At 47.0% G+C, this 14,622-nt stretch overlaps 1 protein-coding gene across 1 annotated transcript in view; it reads left to right on the forward strand.

Annotated features, from left to right (window-relative positions):
• Nucleotides 1–14,622, forward strand: part of Cfap251 (cilia and flagella associated protein 251) — a 75,890-nt gene that overhangs the window by 423 nt on the left and 60,845 nt on the right. Inside the window, exons 2-5 of the mRNA XM_085837159.1 lie at nt 1,276–2,393; nt 3,223–3,462; nt 10,275–10,412; nt 13,452–13,561. Coding sequence (XP_085693285.1) covers nt 1,389–2,393; nt 3,223–3,462; nt 10,275–10,412; nt 13,452–13,561 — 1,493 coding nt within the window. The 5' untranslated portion in view covers nt 1,276–1,388. The remainder of the gene's footprint in view (nt 1–1,275; nt 2,394–3,222; nt 3,463–10,274; nt 10,413–13,451; nt 13,562–14,622) is intronic.

A 14,622-nucleotide genomic window follows, 5' to 3' on the forward strand; every position in this document is an offset into this window, starting at 1 on the left:
CCTTTCCTTTCCTTTCCTTTCTTTTCTTTTCTTTTCTTTTCTTTTCTTTTCTTTTCTTTTCTTTTCTTTTCTTTTCTTTTCTTTTCCTTTCTTTCCTCTTCTCTTCTCTTCTCTTCTCTTCTCTTCTCTTCTCTTCTCTTCTCTTCTCTTCTCTTCTCTTCTCTTCTCTTTTCTTTCTTTCTTTCTTTTTTTAGAAAGATTTTGCTGGCCTAAGAACTCGAGTGATCCTCCTGTCTCTACCTCCTGAATCGCAGTATTACAGACATGGGCCTAGCCCCCCTGCTCCCAAACTCTTGCTTCATGTAGATGCAAAATGAGAGAATGTATCAGAGGAATTAAAATTTTTTTAAAAATGATTTTATGTGCGAGACTGTTTTATCTGCATGTATGTATGTGTACCACCTATGAAGTTCCCACAGAATGCAGAAGAGGGTGTCAGATCCCCTGAAACTTGAGTTACTCATGGTTCTGAGCGATTGTGTCATAGCTGGGAGTCAAACCTGGGTCTTCTGAAAGGGCAGCCAGAGTGCTCTTAACCACTGAGCCATCTCTCCAGCCCAGAATTAATTAACTTTCTTTCTTTCTTTCTTTCTTTCTTTCTTTCTTTCTTTCTTTCTTTCTTCGTACATACCATGTTGAATGTGTTGAAGTCACATGACAACATTTGGGAGTTAGTTTTCTCTTCTGGCCATGTGCTTCCCAGAGGAGGGGGCTCTGTCTACCTTAGACAGTCAGACTTAGGTCTCACCTGTCCCAGAGGTCTTTTAAAACTGTCAGGTTCTTTGCAGAAAACTATTGCTTTTATCCCCATAGTACCTGATATCCCCCATCATGCTTTTTTTTTTTTTTTTTTTGGCAAGCACTTTGGGTGAACCTGTGTTGAGCATTTGACATGTATTAACCCAGTCTGCAAATCATGTGAGAATGTAGGATTATCATTTTTATTTTTTTGCCTGTGAGCAAATTTGAGGAAAGGGTAAAGTGGCTTGCGTCTAGTCACAGAACGATGCTAGTGGAAGTCGGAGAGGAGGGAACCTTTAGCTGGCAAGCTTACACTTCAGTCGTCAGCCCATCTCCCTCTCTTCTTCCTCCCAGCAGGGTTTGCTAATGCTTGCCTTATGCATTTTGTAGCCTGTGGGAATATGAATTATTTAAAATGAGAAGACTCTAAGAGCAGTCCCAGAAAGATGGGAGGCCCTGGAAGTCAATATTTTAAAGATTTCTGAGACTTGAGCTGGGCTTTCCCAAGAAGCTGCCATTCTTTTTTTCCCACAGGAAGGGACCAGAGCTGCTTCTGCCCATTTCGACGTGTTAGCACCTCAGGCGCAGAAAATAGAGGGATCTGCTGAACCTACGTTAAATTTTTTGTAGAGGAAACTACAGAAGAAATGTCAGATACAGAAGAAAACCTCCTAGAAGAATCAAGAGAAAGTGGAGAGATGGAGGAGGAGGAGAAGGAGGAGATGAAGAAGGAGGAGGAGGAGGAAGAGGAGAGGGAGAAGGAGGAGGAGGAGGAAGAGGAGGGGAAGGAGAAGGAGGAGGAAGAGGGGAAGGAGAAGGAGGAGGAAGAGGAGGGGAAGGAGAAGGAGGAGGAAGAGGGGAAGGAGAAGGAGGAGGAAGAGGAGGGGAAGGAGAAGGAGGAGGAAGAGGAGGGGGAGAAGGAGGAGGAAGAGGAGGGGAAGGAGAAGGAGGAAGAGGAGGGGAAGGAGGAGGAGGAAGAGGAGGGGGAGAAGGAGGAGGAAGAGGAGGGGGAGGAGGAGGAAAAGGAGGGGGAGAAGGAGGAGGAAGAGGAGGGGGAGAAGGAGGAGGAAGAGGAAGGGGAGAAGGAGGAGGAAGAGGAGAAAAAGGAGGAGGAGGAGGAGAAGGAGGAGGAGAAGGAGGAGGAGAAGGAGGAATATAATCCAAGTTTTGAAGAAGATGCTCTGCAGCAGAGCCTAACTGAGGGCTCACTGTCATGGGAGGAATCTCAGGAGGATGGAGAGGGGCTGGAGGAGTGGATGGAGAAGGAGGAGCAGAGAGAGGCAGAGGAAGTGAGAGGGGAGGAAGAAAGAGAAGTGAGAGGAGGGGAAGAGGAAGAGGGATGGGAGGAAGAGAAGAGCGGTGAAGAGGAAAAAAGTGAGGAGAGCGAGAGAAGTAAGGAAAGGGGAGGTGAGGAAGAGGGCCAGGAGAAGGAAGAGGCAGAGCATGAGGGGGAAAGGGAGGAGGGAAGAGAAGAGGAGGAGAAAGAGAAGAGTGGGGGGTGGGAGGAGGAGGAGGAGGAAGATACTGTCTTAAAGACAACTGAGAGAAAAGCTGGACGAGCCCAGGAGGAAAAGAAAAAGAAGCAAAACAAAACAGCCCTGGTGGACGAAATTGTCATCAGCCACGAGCCACCCAGGTCAAGCTCCTCCCTGGTGAGTCCTCCCCAAAGCTCATCCACCCATTTACTCAGAATCATCCTCCCTGGTGAGTCCCCCCCAAAGCTCGTCCACCCATTTACACTGAATTGTCGCTTGGTGCTTGGCGTATGCCAGGCTGTGGGAGTACAAAACCAAAGTGAGACAGTCCTAAGGCTGGAGAAACAGCCAGGCCGTTAAGAGCCCTTGCTGTTCTTACTGAGGGCTGAATTTTGGGTTCCCAGCACCCATGATGAAATGCCTTATAACTTCAGATCTAGGGAATTCAATGTCCTCTTCTGGACTCCTTGAGCACCTGCACAACACACACACACACACACACACACACACCCCACATAAATACACACATTAAAGAGAAGAGAAACCCATATGCTAGTTCGGTAATTATGAGATGCCTAGGAGGTGGGTTAATCCAGTTTGGAGGCAGGTCAGCCCAAGCTTCCATGAAGTGTGTACCTAACTTGTAAAGGGTCAGTAGGTCAGCTGAAGGTCTTGGGACCGAGTTCCTGTGATATAATAGTGTGAATTTCTCACAGCCTGCTCCCCCACCCTCCCCAAGATAGAACCCAGCTCTGGTCCAAGGACAAGACTCCCAGTGGTGTTTCCAAGAGCCTACTGTGTGGCCTTTGCTGGGTGGGTCTGTTAGGCCAAGAGTTAACCTGAACACAGCCTGGATTCATTTCTTTAGTATAAAATGTCCCAGGCTCCCTTTTGAATCACCTGTTAGCCTGAGACTGGCTGGCTGGACATGAAAACAGGCAGGGGATAGAAGCGGGGAGCCTTGGGTATACGACATGCAGGGTCAGAATCTCCTTTCCCTTTCAAGGCTAGTCCGGAAGTAAGCCAGATTTACAAAGATATCAGTATGAAAGTAGATGATACCGAGGAAGCCGGTCAGAAGCCTGAAGACGTTTTAGCCCAAGGAAAGGATGAAGCAAGACTCTCCCTGGAAGAAGGACGAACATTATTCCAGTCCAAAGGACTGAGTGCGGAGGAGTCACTGGTGTCCGTCTCCACAGAGGACACCTTATTCCAGAAGGAGGAGGACTCCAAGGTGTACCCTTTGGTGAGTGTAAATGGTGTGTCATTCCTAGGCTTGGACATCATTGTGAGATAGGGCATCTGTGTATGTCTAGGAAGTTCCGGTATGCGCACGGGTGTGTGTGGCCATGTTCATGTGAAAGGCAGAAGATAACCTTGGCTGTCTTTTTTTAGCCTCTGTTCACTTTTATTTTTATTATTGGTTGTTTTTCCCCCCTTTCTTTCTTTCTTTTTTTCGAGACAGGGTTTCTCTGTGTAGCCCTGGCTGTCCTGGAACTCACTTTGTAGACCAGGCTGGCCTTGAACTCAGAAATCCGCCTGCCTCAGCCTCCCAAGTGCTAGGATTAAAGGGTTAAAGGTGTGCACCACCACACCCCGGCAAGCCTAGCCTTTTTTTTTTTTTTAATTTTATTTATTATATGTAAGTACACTGTAGCTGTCTTCAGACACTCCAGAAGAGTTCATTTTTTATTTTTTAATTAATTTATTTATTATATGTAAGTACACTGTAGCTGTCTTCAGAGACCCCAGAAGAGGACATCAGATCTCATTACAGATGGCTGTGAGCCATCATGTGGCTGCTGGGATTTGAACTCATGACCTTTGGAAGAGCAGTCTGTGCTCTTAACCACTGAGCCATCTCACCAGCCCAAGCCTAGCCTTATATAAAACAAAAATAAAAACAAACCAGGCGTCCTGAGGATCCAACTCAGTCCTCTCCTTGGCATCTCTCCAACCTTGGGAGGGAATGGAGCGGGCATCTTTTTAAACCAATACTTTTCAGACTAACTACGTCTTTGAAAGTTCTGTCAAGAGCTGGGGGTGGGGGGGATAGTGGAGGGTAGTGGGGAGGTGGGAGTGGCACACCCACGTGTTCAACCTAGAACTTGATGGTGACATCTGGGTTCAATAGCACTGCTCGGCAGGCCGGAAATTCCCCACATAGCTTGACTGTTGCACGAGGATTATTTCACCAGGGACTCTTCACGTCCCTTTCTCTTCCTCTCCCACCCTCCGTTCCTCTTTCCTCTCCTCTTCCTCTCCCCTATCTTGCTCTCTTTACCCTCTTCTGTCTTCGACACTACTGGATGTTCCTCCTTCACTTCCCTCACTACTGGATGTTCCTCCTTCACTTCCGCGCATCCTCCCCTCCCTCTCCTCATTTGCCTCTGCTCGGGGAAGAGAGCTTTAAGAGCTCTCCAAACCCCAGTCAGAAGATGACAAAGCTCTGGCCTTCCCTGGAAATTCACCCCTCTCACGGCTCCTGACATGTCTCCCTGGGAGGCACCATCTGGGAGTTAGAGAAACATTGTCATTTACCCAGAGAAGGAAGAAGAGGCCCCTCCCCCCACCAACTCCTTCCCCATCTGCCGCTTTCCAGAAATGTGTTCGTCGGGATTCATTTCTTGCTTTTTGGCTCGTTTCCTCCCACCCCCACCCCACCACTTTCTTTTCTTGTGGACTTCTGCCTTTGGAAGAGTGATCCTATATAAAGAACACAGAGTGAGCCTTTGAACTCAGCTCACAGTAGATTTTGTTGGGTTTTGTTTTTGTTTTTTTTTTTCTGTTTTGTTTTGAGAAGGGTTTGCTATGTAGCCCAGGCTGGCCTGGAAGTTAAAACTCTCGGAACCACAACCCCCAGAATACAAGAAAAGTTGTACAACGTTCAGTCACCACCACCTTTGTTTTTATTTTAAAATCTGCGGTGCCTTTACTAGTGAGGGTCGCACAGGTGCTCCAGTGTGAAAGTCAGAGGACAGCTTTCAGAATTCAGTTTCTCCTTCACTGCTCAGGCATGGCAGCAAGACCTTGACTCACTGAGCCAGTCTTGCCCAAGTCACACTTTAATTTTGTTGAGACAGTGGCCTCTCCCTGAGCCCGAAGCTCATTCTGTTTATACTGGCTGGCCGGCGAGCCTCCGGGATCCCCCACCTCCAATCCTTTGCTGGGGCGTCTTAGTCAGTGTCCAGTTGCCATCAAAAGGCGCCATGATGACCACGCTAACTCTTGTAAAATACAAAGCATCTTGCTGGGGGCTTGCTTACAGTTTCAGAGGGGTCACTCTGTGACCGTGAAGGCGGGAAGCTTGGCAGGAAGGCAGGCGGACTGCTGACTGCTGGAGCTAGGAGCTTATATCCTTATCTATCTGCAGGTAGCAGGCAGAGAGCAAGAGCGAGAGCGAGAGAGAGCGAGAGAGCGAGAGAGAGAGAGAGTGAGAGAGAGAGAGAGAGAGACTTGTCTTAGCTTCTCAAACCTCAAACCTCACCCTCAGTGTCACACTGCTTTCAAGGAGGCCACACCACTAATTCTCCCCTAAACAGTCCGTCAACTTCGGACTAAGCAAGGAAATCTATGAACTTGTGGGGGCCATTCTTTTCCAAACCACCACGTCAGTATTACAAATAAGACTACCATGCCTGCCTAGTTTTTCTTTTTTCTTTTTTCTTTTTCAGACAGGGTTTCACTGTTTAACCCTGGCTGGGCTTGAATTCACCCTGTAGACCAGGCTAGCCTTGAACTCACAGAGATCTTTGTGCCTCTGTCTCCCAGATGCTAGGACTAAGTGTGTGTGTGTGTGTGCCACTGGGCCCAGCAATATCTAGATTTTTAAATGGGTTCTGGGGATCTGAACTTGGGTCTTGATCAGTCAGCTCTTTCCTGGTCTCCCTATCTGTCTATCTATCTATCTATCTATCTATCACCTATCTATCTATCTATATATCACCTATCTATCTATCTATCTATCTATCTATCTATCTATCTATCTATCTATCTATCTATCTATCTATCATCACTTAAAGACCATTGAGATATCCCGCATTTCTGCAAAATGGGAAAAGCTGAATAGGTACAAGCTCTCTCTGTATCAACACATCTCTTCACTATCTCAGGTCTAATTAGGGGGCCCCTAGTGGCCACCTGTGGTACTTCTGACTCCTTCCTCCCTCTCACTAAAGGTGCTCTGGTGTCCCTCCCACACCCACTCTGTGTCCTCCCCTTTGGGTCCACAGTCTTAGACCAGCAGCCTTAGGGAACTCGCGGTGCCGATGGTGAGCAGGTTTCACCATGGAGTCGGCTCCCGTCAGAAACAGGCAGTAACTGTGAGGATGATGGAAGGCAGGCAAACGCAGTCCTGGCTACTCAGCTTTCATTTAAAAAAAAAAAAAAAAAAAGGTTTATTTATATTTATGTGTATGAGCACACCATTGCTCTCTTCAGACACACCAAAAGAGGGCATCAGACCCCATTACAGATGGTTGTGAGCCACCATGTGGTTGTTGGGAATTGAACTCAGGACCTCTAAGTCAGTGCTCTTAACCACTGAGCCATCTCCCCAGCCCTCAGCTTTCATCTTGATATCACAGCATTTTAGAAAAATACAAACACATGAGTTAACTTATACCCCACTTGCTGAGAATATTAGAAAGGATGTGAGCTATGAGATTAACCCTTTGTTGTCAGAAACCTTGAATGTAGTTCCAGAGTAGTTCAGCATATGAAGGCAGCCCCTTGTTAATCTTGGAATTACATGATACTTGTTTCCTTTAAAAAACTTATTAGCTGGGCATGGTGGCACACACCTTTAATCCCAGCACTCGGGAGGCAGAGGCAGGCAGATTTCTGAGTTTGAGGCCAGCCTGGTCTATAGAGTTCCAGGACAGCCAGGGCTATACAGAGAAACCCTGTCTCGAAAAACCAAAAAAAAAAAAAAAAAAAAAAAAAGGAAAGAAAAAATTATTAAGAGACTAGAGAGAAGGCCCAGCTGTTTAGAGCACTTGTTCCTCTTATAGGGGACCCAGGTTTGATTCCCAGAACCCATGCAGTGGCTTATAACCATCTCTAACTCCAGTCCTAGGGAACCAATGACCTCATCTGGCCTCTGTAGGCACCAGGAGTGCGTGTGGCACACATACATCCATGCAGTGAATATATGCATAGTTGTAAAATAAATATAAATAAATTTATGAAATTATTGTGTGTGTGTACATATGTGTGTTATAGCACATGTATGCAAGTCAGAGGACATCTCCTTCCACTCTGTGGATCTTGGAGATGGCAGCACTCATGTCACCAGGCTTGGTAGCAAGCCCCTTTATTGCTGAGGCGTCAGGCCAGCCCCCTCCCCTTTTTTAATTAATTTGTGATTGTGTGTATATGTGCATGATGTGTTTGTGGAAGTCGGATGGTAACTCCATGGAGTTGCTTCTCTCCACTTTCACCTGGGTTCTGGGCACTGAACTGAGGACGTTTGCCTTGAACAGCAAGCTCCTTTACCCTAGCAGCCATCTTGATGCCTTCCCCCCCAACCCCCCTTTTTAAAAAAAAAAGATTTATTTATGTATGTGAGTATGCTGTAGCTGTACAGATGGTTGTGAGCCACCATGTGGTTGCTGGGATTTGAACTCAGGACCTTCAGAAAAGCATTTAGTGCTCTTAACCACTAAGCCATCTCTCCAGCCCTCCCTTTTTTTAAAAAAAAAAAAGGAAAAACAAAACAACAAAAAAAAAAAAAAAAAGAAAAGAAAAACAAAAACCAAAAACCCCCCAAAACCCAAACTGGTTCTCATATACCTCAGGCTAGTTTCAAACGTTCTGTGTAGCCTAGGCCACCTCTCAATTGCTGGCCTCGGCAGGCCTGCCCCCTGCTGTGCCTGGCTGGAGTCTTTCCTTCTTGTGACTCATTTTAAAATGACAGGATGAAATCTAAGATGAACACAGTGATCCTTTTAGGAATAGCAAGTCTCCAGAGGGACAGTTTCATTTGCATAAAATCGGCCTTAGACCCAAGCCAGAGATTCAGTAATTCCCTTCCTAGAAGGAGCAGCCTTAGACAACCATGATTCCACAGTTCCAGTACCTCTGCCCATGCAACCCGAGATCTAAAGGGAGACATAAATTCCAGAGTGCAGGCTGATGGGAACAGGAAGGTTGCATGAGAGAAGAGAGAGAGAGAGAGAGAGAGAGAGAGAGAGAGAGAGAGAACGAGAGAACCATACCGTTACCTGCCGTGTCTGTCTTGGGAAGAAATGATGTACCCTGTTTCCATAATCCTTCCTTCCTAAGTATCATTCCAAGAGAAGACAGACAGCTTGGTGCTATATTTTATATAAATCATTATCTTCAGAAGTTTATCATTCAGCCGGGCGTGGTGGCACACGCCTTTAATCCCAGCACTTGGGAGGCAGAGGCAGGCCGGTTTCTGAGTTCGAGGCCAGCCTGGTCTACAAAGTGAGTTCCAGGACAGCCAGGGATACACAGAGAAACCCTGTCTAAAAAAAAGAAGAAGTTTATCATTCAATCACCACCATATCCAACCTGATGCTGCGTTTCATTGATGGGGTTTTGGGGGAGAGAGGGCAGCTTCAAGCTCACGGAAAATTTGAGTGCACGGTACCAGGACTTTCCACGAATCCCTTGGTGCCACCACCTCCAGATTCCCCTTTCATTACCGGCTTGCGTTTTGTGGTGTTTACCACACAGTTTACCAGCACTGATATGCCAAAGTTAAAGCTACTATGAACAGACCAGGTGTAGCAAACATTGGTACTTCACTCTGGTGTCACGGTAATTTCACCCTTTCCAAAATGTTTTAGCTTCTCACATCATAAGATTGCTCCCTGAAGGGTAGACTGACTGACTTAGCATCTGTGTGTTGTGCTGGTATTGAACCCCGGGCCTTGCTCATGAGAGGCAAGTACTCTAGGGCTGAGCTAAAGTTCCAGCCAAGGAATTTTGCATAGAGAAACTTTGGGGAAAGGCAGCTGCAATAACAGCAACATCAAAACCACGAAGCAAGCCGGGCAGTGGTGGCGCACACCTTTGAACCCAGCACTCGGGAGGCAGAGGCAGGCAGATCTCTGAGTTCGAGGCCAGCCTGGTCTACAAAGTGAGTTCCAGGACAGCCAAGACTACACAGAGAAACCCTGTCTCAAAAAAAACCAAAACCAACCAACCAAACAAACACAACAAGGAAGCAGAGGAAGAGGCAGTCAATCATCCAGGCAATGCTTGCCTTCCCCATTAGCTTGCTTACTGAGTCTTATCAGATCTCTCTCTGGGGTTTTCAAGAAGTAACGAATTTGTCACATCTGGTGCTCAGACTATTAGCACTGAGTGGGGCTTCAGGCCTAGGAAGTGGGAGAACAGAAAAGATGTTTTACAATGCAAAAGACCCTCCCGCCCTCCCTAACCTTTCCATGTCCAATCTCTCCCTCCGTTTTTTATTTTAGTTTAGTTTAGTTTAGTTTTCAAGACAGGGTTTCTCTATGTAGCCCTGGCTGTCCTGAAACTCACTCTGTAGACCAGGCTGGCCTCGAACTCAGAAACCCACCTGCCTCTGCCTCCCAAGCACTAGGATTAAAGGTGTGGGCCACCACTGCCTGGCCCATTTTTAATTTTTTTTTTAAGATTTATTTATTTATTATATGTAAGTACACTGTAGCTGTCTTCAGACACTCCAGAAGAGGGCGCCAGATCTCGTTACGGATGGTTGTGAGCCACCATGTGGTTGCTGGGATTTGAACTCTGGACCTTCGGAAGAGCAGTCAGGTGCTCTTACCCACTGAGCCATCTCACCAGCCCCATTTTTAATTTTTAAATTTTTAATCTTTTTATAGAAAAAGTGTGGCGGTCCGGAGGATTGGGAGTAAAAAGCCACCCTTTAGCTATGTAGTGAGCTTGCAGTCAACCTGGGTGACCATGTTTGGGACCAAAAGGTTCTTTTCCTGGGACTGTCAGAATGGTTCTCATCCAGGGTCAGGCAGGGTGGGGGCTCTCGGGACTCACAGCTCTGGGCTCAGCAAGTCATGGCTCCCTGTGTTTGTCTTTATCCCCCAGAGCATGACCTGGTCCTTTGGCTGGAACAGTTCCCTCCCTGTCTACTACATGCAGGAAAACAGGAGAGTCATTCTCTACATCTGTGCTCACACCGCTGTCATGTACGACGTCTTCAGGAACACCCAGTACCATCTGCAGGTATGCAGGCTTTATCTCCCCATGAACAAGACAATGTGTGTGTGTGTGTGTGTGTGTGTGTGTGTGTGTGTGTGTGTGTGTTTGTTTGTTTGTTTGTTAAGCTAGGGACTCAGGGGCTGGAGAGAGTGGTTAAGAGCACTGGCTGCTCTTCCAAAGGTCCTGAGTTCAATTCCCAGCAACCACATGGTGGCTCACAACCATCTGTAATGGGATCTGATGCCCTCTTCCGGTGTGTCGAAGACAGCTACAGTGTACTCATATACATAAAATAAATCTTAAAAAAAATAAAAAAGATAGGGACTCAGATTTGGAGTCCAGACTAGCCCTGGGTTCTCAAACTTTTGACTTTAACCCCTGAGGTGGCAGGGATAGCAGGCATGTGCCACCACGCCAGGCTGGAAAAAGACACCTGTAACTTTCATATAGACTTTGCCTTGGATCCCAGCTTGGCTTCTGTGCCTCACTGTCATACTGGCTGGCGTTTCCTTTTCCAGCATTTTCTCCCTTTGGGTGCACATGTTAGGAACAGTGAGGGGGCCCAGGCTGCAGACACGAAGCCCCAGGGCCTGGGTTTGATTCCCCAGGACCCACATTGTGGAAGGATAGAGGGAGGAACTCTGGTAGGTGGTCCTCTGACCTCCACATGTGCACTGTGGCAGGGGAGTGTGTGCCTTCTCCATCACACACACACACACACACACACACACATGGATACACAAATGAATGTGATTAAACAAAAAGGAAAATTAAAAGAGCATAAGAAGCATATCTGATACCCACGGGGAAACACTAGCTGATACCAACTTTGCCGTTTCAAGAGTTAGAAACATCTGCATTTTGTGCATTTCTTAAAACAACTAAATGTTAGATTTTTGTTTGGTTTTTGTTTTGGAGACAGGGTTTCTCTGTGTAGCCCTGGCTGTCCTGGAACTCACTCTGTAGACCAGGCTGGCCTTGAACTCAGCAATCTGCCTGCCTTTGCCTCCTGAGTGCTGGAATTAAAGGCGTGCGCCACCACTGCCTGGCTTAGATTTCTTAAAACAACTAAATGCATAGAATATGTCCCCACAGAGGTTATGGAGGGCACCTCCTGGGGACTCAGACCCACAGCCACTTAGACTCAGTTTCTCATTACCGCGCTTGGAAGGTAGGTGTTCGTATACCCACATGACAGAAGAGGACACTGAGGCTCAGAGTGTCACAGTGACTAGCCCAAACTGGGCTAATAATATAATTATATATATTATATAAATATTATATAATAAAATAACATCATAATTGTTATTAGTGCTATGCAGTCTAGGCCTCAGGACCTAGAAGTGCTCAGGAGGCCAGAGCTCCTCCTGTTCTTCCCTCGCTTCTGCAGTGTTTCTTACTGTTTCACCCCCTCTCCTTGTGCGCATCCTCTAGGCCTGCCTTCCTTACACCTCTGGCTTCTTGCATCCCTGACGGGTCAGTGTCAGGATTCCCCACCTACATGTCCCGTTTCTGGTGTCTGTTATCCACTGCCGACTTGGTTATTCATTCTGTGTAGCCGTTTCACAAATGTGTGATGTTACAGGATCATCCTCAGTCAGTGCCAAGATCAAAAGGAACCCAAACTATGTCCCAAGAGACTAGGTGGTACTGATGATGCAACCTAAGGAATTTCTTTTCTGATAAAAGCAGTGAGCAAGTCCTATTGACTGGGTTGAGCTGAGATCACCAAGTTCAGGAACCACAGAGGAAGCTGGCTGGGGTGGGCACACAACTCAGATGGGTGCAGCGTAACAAACAAGAGCCTAGCCATGCCAGTTCACCACGAGGACTGGCCTCGGTCTTTGGTTCACAACCTATGCTGGTTTCAGATCGGTCTGTGGCCGTGAACAGCACTAATCTAGCCCCATCCTCACAGAATTCCCAGTCTGTGATCCAAAGAGGCACGGAAGCGAGCAAGGAGCTTTGAGATGAGCACAGAAGGGAGCGGAAGGTGAAGGGAAGGCACGCTAAGGAAGTCTCCATGAGAGACCCCGTAGATTGGCTAAGCAGGGACAGAGAAAACATCCTGTTTCCACTGAGACCTGAAGAATGAGAAAATGAAAGCCGGGCGTGGTGGCGCACACCTTTAATCCCAGCACTCGGGAGGCAGAGGCAGGCGGATTTCTGAGTTCGAGGCCAGCCTGGTCTACAAAGTGAGTGCCAGGACAGCCAGGGCTACACAGAGAAACCCTGTCTCGAAAAACCAAAAAAAAAAAAAAAAAAAAAGAATGAGAAAATGAGCCAACAGGACAGGCTGGGGAACCTTCCAGACAGAAGCCTTGTGTGTGAGGGCCAGAGAAGAGGCCAGCGTGGCTGGTAAAGAGTTAGATGGCAAAAAAAAAAAAAAAGAAGAGCTGGTGAGATGGCTCAGTGGGTAAGAGCACCCGACTGCTCTTCCGAAGGTCCAGAGTTCAAATCCCAGCAACCACATGATGGCTCACAACCATCCGTAACGAGATCTGGTGCCCTCTTCTGGAGTGTCTGAAGACAGCTACAGTGTACTTACATATAATAATAAATAAATAAATCTTAAAAAAAAAAAAAAAGAGTTAGATGGCTGGGGAGCTAAGGAGGGAGTGACAGAAAAATGACCACCGTGTCCTGCAAGAGTGCACCCATCTCTGTGTACGTTTCTAGAAGATTCCTCTGTTGTATGGGGAAATGACAACTGGGCCGGATATCACTGGGCTGCAGAACTGTTCAGCCATCCAAGGACAGCAGTGTTTGTGGAGGACAAGGCCGGCAGGGAGGTCAGAGGTTCTGGTTGGGCTGCGTTGGGTAATAACCTCCATCCCAAGGAAGGACCATAGCTTCTTCAGGTTTGCAGAGGAAGAGAGAGCTTGGAAACCCCCCACCCCACCCCAGCAGGAGATGAAGAACCTCTGTATGGGCCTGTAGAAGCCATGTTGCAGGCAGGCAAGCTTTGGAAGGAGCTCAAGGGTCCATGGACCCAGGCATTCCTGGGGTCCACACTGGGCCCCATCTTTATCATTTCTAAGCACCTGCTCTTCGTCTCCACAGGGCCACCCTAACATCATCTCGTGCCTCTGTGTTAGCGAAGACAGACGATGGATTGCCACAGCAGACGAAGGACCAGACTGCCTCATAATTATATGGGATTCCTTCACGGGGTAGGTGGGCTAACTCTCAGAGGATCTGCTGCCCCTGTGGCCAGGAAAGGGTTAAATAATGTTGCCAAGAAACCTGGTTTGTTGGTGGCCCAGAGTAGACTGGACTGAGGGAGAGTCACAGTAACCCAGCGCATGGAAGTCTGGAGCATTCGTGGACATCAAATCTGTGACAACAGCAACCTTTTTTTTTTTTTTTTTAAGATTTATTTATTTTAATGTATATGAATACACTGTAGCTGTCTTCAGACACACCAGAAGAGGGCATCAGATCCCATTACAGATGGTTGTGAGCCACCATGTGGTTTCTGGGAATTGAACTCAGGATCTCTGGAAGAACAGTCAGTGCTCTTAACCGCTGAGCCATCTCTCCAGCCCCAGGAACCTTATTTTTACATCAGATTTTCTTTTTTTTTTTTTTTTTTGATTTTTAATATTTTTATTACATATTTTCCTCAATTACATTTCCAATGCTATCCCAAAAGTCCCCCATAGCGCCCCCCACTTCCCTACCCACCCATTCCCATTCTTTTGGCCCTGGCATTCCCCTATATTGGGGCATATAAAGTTTGCAAGTCCAATGGGCCTCTCTTTCCATTGATGGCCGACTAGGCCATCTTTCGATACATATGCAGCTTACATCAGATTTTCACTGAAGTTCTTCTTTCTTTTGAGACAGGGTCCTCTGCAGCCTCCTCCTGTAACCAAATGCCCTCTTTCATAGCCCACCGGAATCCTGTTTCTCTGCCTATGTGTGTGTGTAGTTTTATATATATATATATATATATATATATAAATATATATATATTTTTTTTGGTTTTTCGAGACAGGGTTTCTCTTTATAGCTCTGGCTGTCCTGGAGCTCACTTTGTAGACCAGGCTGGCCTCGAACTTAGAAATTCACCTGCCTCTGCCTCCCCAGTGCTGGGATTAAAGGCGTGCGCCACCACGCCCGGCTGTAGTTTTATATTTAATCAACTTATTAGTGTGTGTGTGTGAGTGTGTGTGTATGTGTGAGTGTGTGAGAGTATGGGTATGTGTGTGAGAGTGCATATGTGTGTGTG

Source organism: Mus caroli, unplaced genomic scaffold, assembly GCF_978045245.1.
Source record: "Mus caroli unplaced genomic scaffold, Mus_caroli_1 scaffold_4, whole genome shotgun sequence".
Classification (NCBI taxonomy): domain Eukaryota; kingdom Metazoa; phylum Chordata; class Mammalia; order Rodentia; family Muridae; genus Mus; species Mus caroli.